Consider the following 16298-nt stretch of genomic DNA (forward strand, 5'->3'; position numbering starts at 1 on the left):
GGCATGTGGGACGCTGCCTCAGCGTGGTCTGATGAGCAGTGCCATGTCTGCGCCCAGGATTCGAACCAACGAAACACTGGGCCGCCTGCAGCAGAGCACGCGAACTTAACCACTCAGCCATGGGGCCAGCCCCGAAAACTCCCCTGTCTTTTTGTTTCCACCTGGCTATGCAATTAGACTTGGTTTACACTCAGTGCTCTCTCTCCTATCGCTGGCCATAGAATTGGAATAAAATCAACCTGTGTTTCCTCATCATATCTGGTATGATTTTTTTCTTTAACACTCATGGTTATGCTTTCCCTCAAATCCCTCTCTTCTGGTCTTTGCTGTCTTGTGATTTGTTAGTCAACCAAATAATACATTACTGCAAATGTGTGTGTGGGTATGCGTGTTCTCTCTCCCACTCTACTAAAATTTTCTTGGTGGAAGAACTTGTCTAAGATGCTCTGTACCACATACAGCCCGGTAGAGCACTGTGGGTGCCCAAGACCTGTTTGTTGACAAAACATTTTCCATCCAACACAAATAATGACTGTTAATTCTCTTTTAAAAATGCCAAGGTTTAAAAATAGTTTTATTTGTATTGTTTTCTGCCAGCAGAAAATACTGTGAACTTTTTTGCAGTGGCCAAGAGGAGGGATCCTGAATTCCACTCATCTCTTTTCCTAGGAAGATACAAAATTTGGGATAGAGGGAGAAGCTGATTTTTAAGGGGGAGGCTCGAAGTGGATCTCCTCAGATGAGGCCTCAAGAAGACAAACAGGAGTGTGGTATTGGGAAGGACTTCCTGGAATTTAACTGGGGGCACATAGGGCTCTGTAGAGGCTCAGAGGGAGTACCCCTGCAGGTTGCACCAAGGTTTCAGAGCCTGAAAGTGGGATTTCTCCTTCCTCACCTAGCTTGAGCCCTTTGAGAGTATTCCAGTAGCAACCCTTGTTCCTCAAACTTGATCATACTTAAATTCTCTAACTGCCCTAGGCAGTGACAAAGTTTGGGAGAAAATTAACTCTTTTTCCAGTTCACCACTGTCCATATCATGTGTTTCAATACCCACATAGTAGAGAAACCAATGTGCAGAGAAATGAAGGGACATGCCTAGGGTCTTTCTCTGTGTGTGCAGTTTACAACAGCGTCAGACGTCAATTCCAAGTCTCTCAGGCTGGTCTTCCTTCCAGTGTACCATGCTGCCTTTCTCCCGCTGAGTTCAGCAGTTTGTAGGGCCAGGGAGCAGGAGCTGGATGCTGGAGGCTGTACAACCTCCTTTAAGAAGAGGCGGGAATTAGGCTCTTCTGTGAAGCCACTGCTGTCAGAGCATGTGCTGTGGTGGTGGCGGAGGAAGCCTGTGATGGGAATTAAAAAGAAACATATCATGCATTTTTGAGGCAACTTTGGGTACTGGTATTGGTAGAAACTTTCACACTCCACCTATGGAAATGTTTATAATAAAGTTATTAGCAACAGCAGCAACATCAAAGAGTCATGTCACTTAGACTTTCTTTTCTTCTCACCATAAAGTGAGATTTCTGAGTTTACCTCTCATTTTTTTATGCTTATAAAAAAATTAAAAATAAAAAACTTTTATCCTTATTCTTTTATATAGATTGCTGAGCACTGCTGGAGAAAGTTACAAAGCCATTGCCATCCATGTTCTGTATCTTGAGCTGAGCCTTAACATTGCTCACCTATTTAAATGTTAACATGTTTCTCCTAATAAATATTTCTGTTGTGCTTTCTCTATAGTGGAAATCACAGGTATTTACTACCTTCCTCAAATTCCCTGCCTCACACTTCTTAGTGATGACCCAATAGGAAAAAGAGAGAGACCAATAGGCAGAGATTTCTTGACTTCCCTCTCCAGGTGAGCAATGGAACTGTGTTCACACCTGTCCTTTTTCCTTTCCTCTAATGTCAAAGATCTGTACCTTTAGCTCATGGCTAAACCCTCCAAGAGTGCTTGGGATCTCAACTCATTCCAATTCTTCAGAGACCTCAGATCATCGCTCTCCCTACTTTCCTGACCCATGGCCTCTCTCACCCAATGATTCATCCTTCAGCAAATACGCATGCTGAAATGTTCCCCATGCTAGAAAAAAACTAAACAAAACACTCCTTAGAGTCTCTTGACCTCCTTACCCACTTTATTTGCATAATTTCCTATTCACTTTTCATATTAATATTTTAAAGCCCTGTCACACAAGTAAAAATACTCTTACTAAGGTTTCTAATCATTATCTAGTTGCAAATCCAGTGGTATCTTTGCATAGTCCTTCCTGCTGGATATTTTGTGACGTGTTCCTGAAGACTACACTCTCCTTCTTAAAACACTTGGCTTCTATTTGAAACTTTCTTTTTCTAATCAATATGGCTACTCCTTTAGGGACATCTTTTGTTTGATCAATCCTTAAGTATTAATGTTTCTCGGGGTTCCTTTTTCACTCCAAATTCTGACTCTGCATACTTTCCCTAGCTGAATTATTATTTCTTATGCCTTCACCCAGTATAAGTGAGCATTGAATTCTAAAGAACTCTATCCTCAAATTCATACATGCAGCTGCCTTATGGACTTCTCCATTTTAGTGTTTCAGAAGTACTTTATATCCAAATCTGAACTCATCAAATTGTTCTAAACTTGAAATAGACAAACAAGATTACCAGATACCCTTTCAGTACAGTGTTAATCTTGAGTTCCTATTTACGGGGCTATTTTATTACTCTGTAGGGGCAGATATTACCTTATAAATTTATGTTGGGTAGAGGTGCAAATAATTTCTTTCCAGTGTAACCAATAATCCCAGAGATTAGAGTTTATGGTGTTGGATATTAACCAGTTTTGCAGCTAACTCAGCAATCTGTTAGGTTGTCAATATATAACTAGCTTCTTAAATACTCTTTGGACGTGTTCAAACACACTACTGGTATCTCATGATTAATGAGTTGAATAAAATCTTTGAACATGTTTATCTTACATTTGCGTAAGTCATTATTTTGCCTTTTTGAAAATTATACTTTAAAACATTTGCCTTCCAACTTGTTAGTTCTACTGTATTTTGTTCTTAACAAAAGGACATTAATATTCACTTTGTCATCCAAGAAGAAACCTCAAAATTTCTCTGTTTCATTTTTTTCCTTATTCCTACCTCCCCAACACAAGTCTGACTGGTCTTAGGCTGAGCCATTGTACATGTTAAATATCTTAAAATTCCACCCTTCTTTCCTTCCATCCCCAGTAACCTCATCTTGTTTCTGGTCATCATGTTTCTCCTCAGTCTTAAATGATTTTCCTTACTCCACTGGCTCTCTGTTCCAACCATCTCCCATACGTCTGCCAGAATGATCTTTCTAAAAGATAAATCTAATTATATCACTTCCTTTGTAAATTTTTAAGTGGCTCCTTATCTTCCTAGACTAAATCAAAACACTTAAAATAGCATAGAAGACTTTGTTTCAAAATCTGCTATCTATTTATCTTTCCTTAATTTTTTTTTTTAAGAAAGATTAGCCCTGAGCTAACATCCGCTGCCAATCCTCCTCTTTTTGCTGAGGAAGATTAGCTCTGAGCTAATGTCTGTGCCCATCTTTCTCTACTTTATATGTGGGACGCCTGCCGCAGCATGGCTTGATAAGTGGTGTGCAGGTCCACGCCCAGTATCCGAACTGGCGAACCCCAGGCTGCTGAAGTGGAGCAGGTGAACTAAACCACTATGCCACAGGGTTGTCTCCTCCTTTTCTTAATTTTGATCTTCTCCCATGTATCCCCTTTCTCCCATTAGCACGAGGTGTAGTTTCTGAAGACAGTGTGACATTTCATTTCTCTCTGTCTTTGAACGTGTTTTTGCCTCTCCCTAGGATATCAATGTCCGGCTTCTTCTTCTACTTCCCCTCACTATCCTTCCCTTGTTCAACTTTTACTCGTCTGTCCAGATTCACCTGGATATGTCGTCCTCTGGGAAGTTCATCTTTCTATATCCCTGTGGCATTTCTTGAATTAAATCAAAATAACTGTTGATTTTCCTGTCATGTCTTTCACTAAACTATGAACTCCAACTATCCTGTGAGTGTTCCAGCTTACTCTGTATAATATTCCTCTTGCCAGTGACTTTATGAGAAGGAAGCAAAATCCAGTGGTGACAAAGGTAGGGAGGGTATTGGTGCTTAGCTCAAAGGGTTGGGCACACAGTCCGTGAAGGTCAGATCCAAGTACAGGTAGTGAGGCTTGCTCTGGTCCACACCTTCAGCCTGAACTCCTGCACATTCATGGCAGAGTGTTCTGATGAAAAGGACACTGGTCTGGGAGTCAGGAGACCTGAGTTCTAGTTCTGACTCTGATATTAACTACGTAATCACATGATCTTGTTAAGTCACTTTTCTTCTCATGCAGTTTATATGATAATAAGACTTATGCGAGATGATATCTCTGAAAGTGCTCTACAATCACTAGAGGCTCTTTCTACCTGAAGGGCTGGGTAAGGTACTGTGGACGCACCTGGGCCTCTGCTCAGCACATCTCTAGGAGCAATGCTTACATTGCAGTCTGCATGAATGTTGACACCTGAAGCTGTGTGGCTTGACAGCCTTGGATATAGCCTTGGTAATCCATCAGAACATTTGAAATGTATAACTTAGAAAATGGGCAATATGCAATGCCAGTGGAGATTATCCTTCTGCCTTCCACAGCTCTAGAGAAGAATGAGGCAGTGAGATAACAGGAAGGCCAAGGAAGAGAAAAGAATATACCGAGAGGTGTAACAACAAATATAAATTGATGCTTAATTTTCCCTATCATGAAAGAAACTTCTCCCTACACTTCCCCTTTCTTATATCATGTTCTTTAGAAAACTTGCAAGTTCTTTGTCTCTTTGAAAGGTATGAAAATCTTTTTTAAAGCCTAAATAAACCTCTTGCCACCTTTATGACACAGAAATGTCTTTCTCAAGGATATGGAAATCATTGTTTTGAAATGTAATCATCAAGGACCATAGCGCCCCTATTTCCCAGTGTCCATGGGAGGGTAGGAGTCGAACTTATGTGCCTGGCTCCAACTTGAAGAACTACTTTCTGTCATAAAGATATGAGAAGTTTTATTATTCATTTGGATACAGGAAATTAGCTAACACAGTTGGTCACCCCAGTTACAAGGCAAATCTAGGATGAACTATGTGTGACAAATGGTGCTGTCAAGTCCTCTTCCTTGAGAACTAGTTATTGTTTATTTTGACAACATGTATGTAATGGGTCGTATCTGCTCGGCTATATATGAGGGTGAGAGTTCCTTCTGTCTTTGCAATCTCTTTAGTGGGTTGTCTGTGATGCACGTCATATTCTGGTTTAATCCTTATTCTAAAAAATAAAACTGTTTTCTACCTTTTATACCTTTCTGGAGAGATTTTCTGGGGTGGTAGAAGATTTTCTTTTTAATTATATTTCCCTAACAGATGCAAAACAACCTTGGTAAGAATTGTAAATGAGGCAGAAAAATAATTGTCGCATTCTCATGTTGTCCCCTCTCCCCTTTCATATCTCTCCCTACACTTCCTATCTGATAGTCCCTCTTCAGAATTTATTTTGGTATAAAAATAACTGTGCCCAGTGTCATCATCTACAAAATGTGGAACAACAAAAAAACATATATCACAGGATTAAATAATATAATTCCCATAAGGTGCCAAGGATAGCATCTGACGTATAGTAAGCGCTATACGGTCGGCTCTCCAGAGGTTCTGTGCTGTGGATGGAAAGGACTACCATGGCCCTATCTGTACTGAATAGACACAGACTTTTTTCCTTGTTATTATTCCCTAAACAATATCACAGCTACTTACATAGCATTTACATTGTATTAGGTATTAAGTAATCAAGAAATGATTTAAAGTATATGCAAAGATGCATGTAGGTTATATGCAAATACTATACCATTTTATATACGGAACTTGAGCATCCCCGGATTTTGGTATCTTCAAGGGCTCCTGAAAACAACCCCCCATGGATACTGAGGGATGACTATATATAAGTATTTGTTATTGTTAATATTATCAGATGGGAAAATCTTACATCAAAGAGCAAGTCTGTAGCTACCTGGCTCACATGGGTGCCACCAAGTACAAACAGATAGTTTTGAGTTACATGCCCAACATTTGGGATTATCTCAGACTAGTTTCCTTCCTTATTCTGTCTTCTGCACCAGCCTCCCTACCTCATCCCTCCTGTCTCTTGTCTCTTCTCCCACTGTCACCAGCAGAGTTGACCATAAAATGAAACCTCCCACCTCCAGATATGATCACTTCACAAAGAGAATATATATTGGCCTGTGCTACTTCAGACCTGGTAAAATAAACAAACAACCATGGAAAATAAAAACCTTCTCCTTGGCCCTGCCTCTTATAAATGTGGTGAAGGCCAAATGGTTTAAATTTCAGTAATAGGGCACCAATAGAAAGGGCTGTGAATATGAAATTCTTGAGCGTGGTGCAAATTGTGAGGAATGATGAGGGTCATTCTTTCTCAGCAACTTGGAGGAAGATGAAGATTTCTTCTCTGGCAGAGATTAAATGAGAGAGTAGACAGGAAGAAAGCTGATAGCTGGGGATCAGATCCTCTTTTAACAGAAAAGATGCCCTTGTGCTAATTACAGAAAGGAACTCATCTTCTGTAGAAGAAAAAAAGAGAAATCCCTCTTAGAAGATGAAGACCCTTGAGATTTTAGTTGGGGACCTCAGTAGAGCTGGATTGCACCCCTCTTTGTCTTTTCAGGTGAATGTCTCTGTGCAGCGTGAGGGCTATACAGCTGGGGGCAGTGGCCGGCTGGGTGCTGCTACCACTTCCCACCCATGCTCGCACCCCTCCTCTGCCTGATAACAAGAAGTAGATTAACATCTGGGACTTGATAAAGAGAGCCTGGGAGAGAATTAGTCTCTAGGAGATAATTACAGACCCCGGAAGAGACGGAATGGGGTTGGTTCTCAGTACATCTGAGGAACTGCCCCACTCAGCTCTGCCTTTGATGGTGGCAAGTGAATTTCTTCCTTCCGTATTTATCACACAATCTTTAATCTTGGCAGTACTGAGCTGCTTTCATAGGTATTTCCTCCTTCCGGTGATCTCGTAAAGGAGGACAGAGGTGGATGGAGAGAGAGAGTTCATAGCCTTGTGGAAGATGATTAAACAGATACATTTTTGTTGTTGCTAGTGCTGTCAAGTGGATTCTGACTCCCAGCCACCCTGTGTACAGCAAAGCAGAACCCTGCCCAGTCTTTTTGCGCCATCCTCTCAACTTCCGGCACTATATAGGCAGTGTTCTGCTGCTACTTACAAACGCAGAGAACATTGGAAAGATTCGGGAAGCGCTGTGGCCCTCCGCCTCAGCCAAAGACGCGTCTGTGAAGCAGAGATCTCTCAGTCTGCTAGGGAATCAGAGAAGGAAAATCTACAAATGCATTTCCTCCTTTACCTGAGAGACTAAGTACATGTAATTTCTAAAGTTACTATGTTTCATTGAATCCCATAAGGCGTCTTTTGTAAGACTCATAATTATTTTATATTCTGCTAAGAAGGCAAAAAAAAAAAAAAAAGAGGACAATTAAATTGGCTGACAGTGCCAATTGTAAGACCCATTCTATTTTAGAGTTATTAAAATGTGGAAAAATGAATGCCTTAGAATAAGTGAAATAGAGCATTTCTGACCACAATCTCTCCTGCTGTAAGGAAATCCCATCGCCCTGGCAGAAAATGGAATCCAGCTACTTATTTGAAATACACAACTCCTAGTAATACTTTCTCCTTGGCAATCCAATTATAATCTTTCTGTTTACTGACACTTAGTCAAAGATGGGACAGGTTTGTGAGAGGAACCTGGGTCCTGGGTGTTTCACAGATTGCCCAGAAAGGTATAACCATATAGATCCTGCGCACAACTCGCTTTGCTGGGCATCTTGGCATTTTCTTGTGAGAAGCTGACATCTGCTGGACACATAACACTCGAGCAAAGCTTTGTATTTTAGAGTAAATTAAATTCTTGGCAGGCAAACCTAGCTATGGAGCATATACTCCACATTTTCTATTTAAATTTGGTAAGTTCAGCGGTTACTTTCTTTTTCAAGTGTTGCATGCTGTGGCTGAGACTGCATGAGCTTTAGAATGCAAGCTCACATTCAGTGCATCTTTAATACGTGAGGATAAAGCCCCTCAATTAAACCAGTTGTTCTTAACCTTCTTGGTGCACCAGAATCATTGTCTGTGGCACACTGTTCATAAAGATGGCCACAACAACCCTCCCATCCCACATGCTTTTTTACAATGTGACTTTGCCACTCCTATTAAAAAGTAGAGTCTGTTTTCCTTCCCTTTGAATCTAAGTTGGCCTTGTGAGTTGATTTGACCAATACCATGTGATAGAGGGGACATTGTGCAACTTGCAATGTATCCTTAAAAGGAGGCACTGCAACTTCAGTTCTTGCTGAACTTCCATAGAAGCAAGACGAGCTAGATCACTGAAGAATGGCACCCCACCTGGAGAGAGTGCCTGGCTGACAGTTAGCACCAAGGTTCCAGACATGTGGGTGAGCCCGTTTTTGACCTTCTAGTCCAGCCCAGCCACCTAGCCAAAGCAACTGCATAAGTGAACTCAGGTGAGACAAGCAGAAGAGCATCCCAATAAATCCACAAAATGGCAAGAAATAATAATTTTTCCTTTAAGCCACTACATTTTGGGTGGCTTTGGTTTACTATGCAGCAGTAGGAAACTGTTGCACTAGGACAGCTTCAAAAGAAGAATAAATAATAATGCCAAGTCCAAACCCAAGAGATTTGTATTTAATTCTATTGGGTGGAGCCTTGTAAATAGCAACTTTTTAAAAAGCTTACGGGACTGAAAGTCACTGGTCTAATTATTTTATGCCCATGAATACCTTTTCTAAAATCATCAGCAGCAGCAGCAATATCATTGTTGTTATTTCAATGTTACATTACCTTCACACACTCCCTATAAAATGCTGAAATGTTATATAAATGCCTAGTCCACATATACATGTGATATATATATACAAATTATTATTATTATTCTCCTATTTTATAGGACAAAACTAAAGTTATGTGATTCCTGCAAGATCATTGAACTAGTATGGGGTAGGTCATTTGGCTATTTCCTAAACTTTTTCAGCTACATATAACATATTGCTGCCACGTGATATTTCTGTCTTTTGTGAATGACTAACGGGACACACACAGTCTAGGTACCTGGAGATGAAGGTAATGGGTAAGAGAGAAAGAAGTGTAATTAGGGCCCTAAAACTACAGAGAATTAGAATTAAAAGAGTTAGAATCCTAAAGATCTTTATGATTCGGGACAAGTAACACTGAAATTTTGGCGTATTAACCAAAAAAGCTGTCGGGCTAGGAAGTGCCATAATAGTACTAAGGCATCCAAAATGGAGGGAACTCTAAGCGGGATTCAGTTACTTAATTCAAGAAAGATTTCAGTTCCTACTGTCTTGGAAAAATCATTACCCCTGATGCCATGCTCTCTGTGGTCCTAGGGGATAGGTGGTAAAAATACAGGAGACTAATTTCTACTTAGTTTAAATGATAAATCTTTAGCCAAAATGTTCAAAGGTATAAAGGATACCTCTAAAAGAGTTAATACTCAAAACACACCTCTAGAGGAAAGAAATTTCACCTTTATAGCAATAATTGCCATGTGAGACTCATGTTTTCTTTGAAGAGGGGGAAGAGAGCCATGTGCCTCAGACCCTGGCTGCCAAGAGGAACTCAGAGCCTACAGGAGCATAGCTGTGAGATACACCGAAGAGTCTTCCGTAAGTCCCAGGATGTGAGCTGATTAGAAAGAAGCTGAAGGTAGGTGCTGGGATACAGATCTCCATAGCTGGTCCTCACCTGTTACAAAACTTCTACAGAGTCTCAGGCCCCGTGCAGAGCTAGTCAGCCAGAAACTCTGGGAGGTGGGGCCCAGGCATCCATATTTTAACAAGCCCTCCAGGTGACTCTGATGCTGTAGTCTGAGAACCACTGATCTAGAGAAGTATTTATTCAGCCATAATAGAATCATCTGAGGAGCTTAAAAACAAAAAATCAGCTACCGGTTTCCATGCCATACCAATTAATCAGAATCACAGGATGTGGGATCCTTCATCGTAGGTATTTTAAAAAATCTTCCCAGGTGATTACAGTGTGCAGCTAAGTTTGAGAACCACTGCCTGTGTGTGTGTGTGTAGGGGTGTGTGTGTGTGTGTGTGAGAGAGAGAGAGAGAGAGAGATGGAGAGAACCCACTTACTTCCTGAGTCTTTGCCAGAAAAAGTCTGGTAGATGTGGGGGTGTCTGGGTCCACTGGGCCAACAGCTCTCCTCCTCTTCACTGTTGTTTTGCACCTGTAACCAAGATCCCAGCAGAACTCAGTCAGGGCCAGTGAGGGGAAGGTGTGGGATGGCCGGCTGCTGTAGGGGGAAGAGGCCGATTGTCCTTGGGAGACCTAGCCTCTTCTCTTGTGGTGGGAAGCCAGTAGAGAGGAAGGCAGGAACTGAGATGCAGCTCTACATTCAAAGAGAAGTGACACACACACACACACACACACACACACACATGCACGATAATGCAAATCACCACAGCTTCTCTTTGTGGCAAGGATTGGAGAGCTTTTCCAAGAGACCCCAGCACTTGATGGCAGTACTGTCTATAGGCCCAGGCAAGAGGATTTTACGGTCCATGAGATGAGGACTTGGTGGACCTAGAGGATGTACCCACCTGGTTCCTGCACTATCCCTTTTAGACCATGCTTTGGTTACCAAGAATCCCCAAATGTGCTGCTCGAATGGCCCCAAGCCTGCTTCAGGGAACTGCACTGACTTTGCCTGGCGTCAGTTCTCTCAAGGGCTGACCTCTCCACTACTGTCTGCACCCCCAAGCCTGAGTGATGACCAATAGATGGCTATTTGTGTGGGTAGGGGGTGTGTGGCATTTGGATATGCAGGTTAGGGTGTTCACACACGTGTGTGCAAGTCTCTTATGGTGCAGGCAGGACAGGTCTAGGCATGGGGGGAGAAGGGGACGGGCCAGGGGCTGGAGAGTGGCTCTGCTCACACTGCTATGTTCTAGCGCAGAAGTCTTAAGAGTCTGAGAATTCTAGATTTGAACCTAGATTTCCAGGTTCTTATGGGTACACATTTGTCAAGGTAGAAGAGAACATATTTCATTTAATACTGTATAACTGGCCTCTATTTGTACTCTTGTGTGGACCCCACAAATGATAGGGGCAGGTGTGCTTGATGAGAAACTTCAGTGAAATCAGATCAGATGAGGAATTAGAAAAGCAGTTCTGGGCCCTCTTAAGAAACTGGGCTTCTCTTTCTCCTTCTGTGTTAACCTACTACCAAAGGTTTCTGAATGTAACTGAAGAAGTGGTATATCTGGTGAGGACAGGGAGCCTGGATTCCCTTTACCCAAGGCAAGAATCTACCACCTTTCTCTACCAGCCCCTCCCTCACCTCCAACCCACTCACCTCCTCTGAGTCAAAAGTGTCCCGCAGTTGCTGGGTTAGAGATTGGTGCAGTTCTGGTCTCTCTTGACTCTGCTTCCATTTCTGCTGGACGGCGGACAGGTCTAAAGACTTAGCCTTCCTGCCCATGGAATTCTTCTGAAACAGGCTCTTTCTTGCTCTGCTCTTCCTTTTCCAGAAAGTCTCATCATTGGCTGAATGGGCTTCCTTATTGGTGGCCTGTAGACCCCACAGCTCTCTCTTTACCTGTGCAGAGTCTGTGCTCCACTGTAGATCTGCTCTGGCTAGAGAATGTGTGCAACAAGGTGCCTTGGGGTTAAAATCCAGAGTTCGTGATGATGCTTGCACTATGGACATCCCCTGCTGTCCATCCTCTTTAGGGCAGAGGACACATGGACAGGAGGAAGTGGGCAGCTTTGTACCCTTGATGGGGGGCACAGGATCTTCCTGTGAGCCAGGCCCAAACCCAGGGTCTTGCTGGAGGACCAGCTTCTCTCCTCTCACTCTGTCCATCACTTCCCACACCACTTGGTCCAAACTATTCCTTTTGGGAGTATTAGGGGGTGGTGAGAGCCGATCTCGGGGGCATGTATACAGGCACATTTTGGAAATGGCTTTCCGGAGGCGCTCTCTGGGTGAATGAGGTTCAGCTTCTGGAGCCAGAATCCTGATGGATGGCACATCAGTTGGGTTGCAATTCCAGAACATGTGGGATGGTGTGAACTTTTGGACAGGTGTCTTAGACACATAGGAATAGAGACAGAAGAAGGCATCGGCAGTGACAGCCAGTGTTTGCACCTGCTTGAACCTGCCTGGGCACAAGGGTTGAAAATGGTGAGTCTGGGGTGTCATCAGCAAATTATCTCTTGTATCTCTCCCCTCAATAGCCTTCCTAAAGCTCAAAATTTAGAAAAAAGTTGCCACTTTCCCCACTAGTGTTTCTCCCATTTAGATTTCTGACATGTAGGATCCCCTTCTTGACTTCTTGACTCCCCATCCCAAATAGATATTTTCCTTTAGCCCAAAAATGAATTCTATATGGGATGAGAAACTTTTCTATATCTTGATTTGGTGTATCCTTTCTGCTGTCAGTATATTCTAAATGATAGCCTCTATCACTGTGTTTACTTTAGATGAAAAACATGACAAAAAAGGGCAAAACCAACATTATTTTCTTAGACAGTAACAAAAGGGTTATAGAAGGCTTCTCTATAGCAACAAATTTGAGGGTTATTAACTACTATGCAATGGACTAGGGTAGAGAAATTTCAATGGACTATATCATTTCTACTAGACCTTGCTTCCCAGAGTGTGGTCACTAGCCCAGTAATATGGGTATTGCTTGGGGACTTGTTATAAATGCAAAATCTCAGACTGTACCTCAAGAATTTTAACAGTATCCTTTGGTAATTCATATGCACATCTGTCGTTGAAAAGCACCGTGTATCTATTAAACGGTAAGCTTCCTAAAGGCAAGAATCATGTTCCTGTGGTGAGGCTGTGATTCTTCCTGAATTTAACACCTAATTATGTACCTGGCACATAAAAGGAATTCAATAAATCATCCTCTAACTTTAGTATGCATGGGAATCATCTAAGGTGCTTGTGAAAATACTCCCGCTGAAAAGCTTTGTCTCAGCATGTGGAGCTCAGGAGTGTGGTTATATCAAGCTTTTAAATTGAATCTGATGCAAAGAATCTGAAACAAAACTGTCAGAAACACTATCATCTTGGGGGTGTAGCAGAATATAATTTGAAATATGTTCTAACATCTAGAATCATCCGGGTGGAGAAGCCCTCTCACGTCTTCCCTTAGAATGGAATTGGCATGACTTAAATCCTTGTTTCCCTGGATGTGGTCTAAGGATTACACATAAGAATCATCTGTGTGCTAGTTTAAAATAGACATTCCTGAACCTCCTCCACTCTGGAGGAAAAGCCTACAAATGTGAATGTTTTATAAACTCCCTGGGCAATTTAACATATTTAACTTTGAGAACCACTGCCCTAAATGGAAATGATTTTAATGTAGTGGCTACAAATGGGGAACATTCTATAATTCCAACTGAGAAATAGAAGTTGGAGATAACATTTAAATACGTTGTTCTGATTTGATTCAGCTAAAAGAGAGAAGGCCTAAGAAAGCCATAGTAATATGAGGTCTCTTGAAGACTGTTTCTTTAAGCGAGAGGAGCAGATGTTAAAGTTCTCCATCTTCACTGAAGGCAACCTAAGAAGACACAGACATAAGAGACAAAGGGTCGAGCGAAGCTGACCAAGAGGAAGTAGGATTTGGAGCATTGATCCCTGTTAATGTCTGGAGGCTGGGGGAGAAGTAGAACCCAGATCTGTGGTAACACTCACTGGCCAGCATGAGGCAAGGGTCCTCCATCTCAATCCTCCGCACCTGGGCCTTCAGGAAGAGCTGGAAATCAATGCCTTTTGCCTGAGAGGGGGTGGTGAAAAATCGGGAAGGAATCCTAGATGTGTCCTTGTGGTCCTCTTGGCCAAAGCCCAAACTGAAGAGGACATCTTCTGCATCTTCTTGCACCTTGTCCAGAATCTCAGAGATGCTGCAAAGAGGGAGTTTGGGTAAATGGGGTAATCCAGAGTATCTAATCAAAGTGTCAGGAAACTTAGATATCTTTCTGGCCATTTCTCTACCTTCCATGTGGCTTTGAGAAAAGCTTTCACTTCGCTGAACCTAAATTCTCTGTCTGAAACATGAGAATTACAATCCAGCTCTGGCTTAAAAACTGAATACAATTCTATCAATGGATAGATAGAATGAATCCAATGAACAATGGATTCCAAATGAATGAAAGTTTACTATGGAGGGATTTGAAAAATCAAAAGCAGTTATAGATGCAAAGAAATCTTGTGGTTGTGTTATTAGCCAGTCAGTTTCCACTCACACAAACTATGATGTAGCTGGCTTTGCAGTTTACTACCCAGCTTGCCCCAGTGGTTGTGTGGGACAACTAAGCAATGAGTGTGTAAGGAACATAAAACTCATTTTATTCTTACCCTGAGGGTGAAAATTAATCAATATAGGTATTTTCAAAAACTGATTTTGAGAAGTAAGCCCCTTGATAGCACTATTTTCGGGACAGAAGCTCTGCATTACAGAAGATCAAGCTGTCTCTCAGAATGGTACCAACATGTATCTGCATCCAAATCTGTGTACTACCCAGCTGGGTGACACTAGAGCTCAGTGGCTACGCTTCCAAACAACAGTGGGGATCGGGGGGCTGTGGATTAGTATTTGAGACTTTGAATAATCACTGTCACTCTCAGAAAGGATGCTGGGCTTTTTGATCCAAATAGGTACCATCTTGTTTAATTAATAGGTGGATAATTGGAATTCCTGGATCTACTCTTGTGCTTGCCTCCTACATGCTGGTTTTATCTCTATGGTCCTAAGTCTGCTTACCTGAATTATGGGCATAAGACTGGATCATTGGTACTCCACTATGGCTTCACATTAGAATCATCTTGAGGGGCTTTAAAAAATATGGATATCTGAGTCTCATCTCTAGAGATTCTGGCTTAATTGAACTGGGGTGTGGCCAGGGCTAAAGCTCAGTGATTACAAATCACTAAAGATAGTTACATGGGTAATAAATCTGAGAACAAGGTCTCAAATTCAAACTTTGACTCCAATTTCCAGACACTTTTGATTATACCACACTAGTTTTCATCACTTTTCGTCTTGTTTTAAAGTTATTTGTGTGTATATTTTGTTCATCCTATTGGATTGTTGAGCTCCTTGTCTGGTTGTCTTTTTCAAATTCCATGCGGTCATTGCTTGGCCTGCATTAGGGGATACAAAATTGCCTGGATGACTCAATGTTTTATTGCTTCAATGAACAAATCAACTAACCAATATGTTTATTGATTATTTATTGAGTCCTTATTGTAACTCCAGGAACAGTGATGGTACCAATACTACACTTCGTGGGGTACAAGGTTTAGTGGCAGAAACACCTATATTTCACACATATTTTACACATAGAATACAGCTCTGAGCAGTAGATTCCTCTGCATCCTTGAAGCATAAGTAAGGTCATACTTCTAAAGTATGTGACTACATAAAAGCTCCAGAAAGAAATCCCAGAAAAAATGGGCAATGGATCTCAGTTCCATTCTCCTCTGCCTCTCATCTTCCCCACCCTTACACCCCTGCCAAACTTGGTACCTACCTTGAACTAGTCTTGTTGGTCCCACCAGTCATGCTGCTAGAAGCCAGACTGCAACCAAGATCGAGTAGCTGGCAGGGCCGGGCTGTCTCCAGGAAACACCTGCAGGGATCAGAGCCCATGTCATACTAATCTTGTAAGCAATCTGCACCCTGGTTCTAAGACATGCCCTGCTGGGCGTATTCACTCCCTGCTGGGTACCTTTGAACCAACTACTGTAAAAACTCAGTCTATGGCCTCATTGCCAGTTGGAAAATCTCACTCTCTATTGTGAATCTCCAGCTCCTTGTCTTAAATCTCTTGACTCTGACACCTACCCCTGTTCGGTAGCTCCTGAAAGAGATATCATTCAGCCTGGCTGAACCTCACACTTACCTGGAGAAGAGTTTGCCATTGGTGGCCAACAGTGTGGCTGGACAGGGAATGGAACAGAAAGGCAAAGAGAAAGTTAGAAGGGAAAATTAAAATCACTTAAAACTCAGCCACCTCTGTTCCCCTCCACCACTGCTACAGGCTACCTGCACCCTGTGGACTCTGCTCTTTATGGGAGTGTCTAAAGATTATCAAACACAGATCTGGAAGGGGGACAAATACAAC

The 16298-nt window shown here is 42.1% G+C and overlaps 1 protein-coding gene across 1 annotated transcript in view; it reads right to left on the reverse strand.

The window, feature by feature from the left end:
- Nucleotides 1–544: 544 nt before the first annotated feature.
- The window catches only part of TESPA1 (thymocyte expressed, positive selection associated 1), a 34799-nt gene continuing 19045 nt past the window's right edge, over nt 545–16298 (reverse strand). The window contains exons 6-11 of the mRNA XM_005611272.4: nt 16077–16113; nt 15705–15803; nt 13867–14075; nt 11506–12314; nt 10284–10377; nt 545–1340 (exon numbers count right to left, since the gene is read on the reverse strand). Coding sequence (XP_005611329.2) covers nt 1096–1340; nt 10284–10377; nt 11506–12314; nt 13867–14075; nt 15705–15803; nt 16077–16113 — 1493 coding nt within the window. The 3' untranslated portion in view covers nt 545–1095. The remainder of the gene's footprint in view (nt 1341–10283; nt 10378–11505; nt 12315–13866; nt 14076–15704; nt 15804–16076; nt 16114–16298) is intronic.

The sequence above is a fragment of the Equus caballus genome, chromosome 6 (assembly GCF_041296265.1).
Source record: "Equus caballus isolate H_3958 breed thoroughbred chromosome 6, TB-T2T, whole genome shotgun sequence".
Classification (NCBI taxonomy): Eukaryota; Metazoa; Chordata; class Mammalia; order Perissodactyla; family Equidae; genus Equus; species Equus caballus.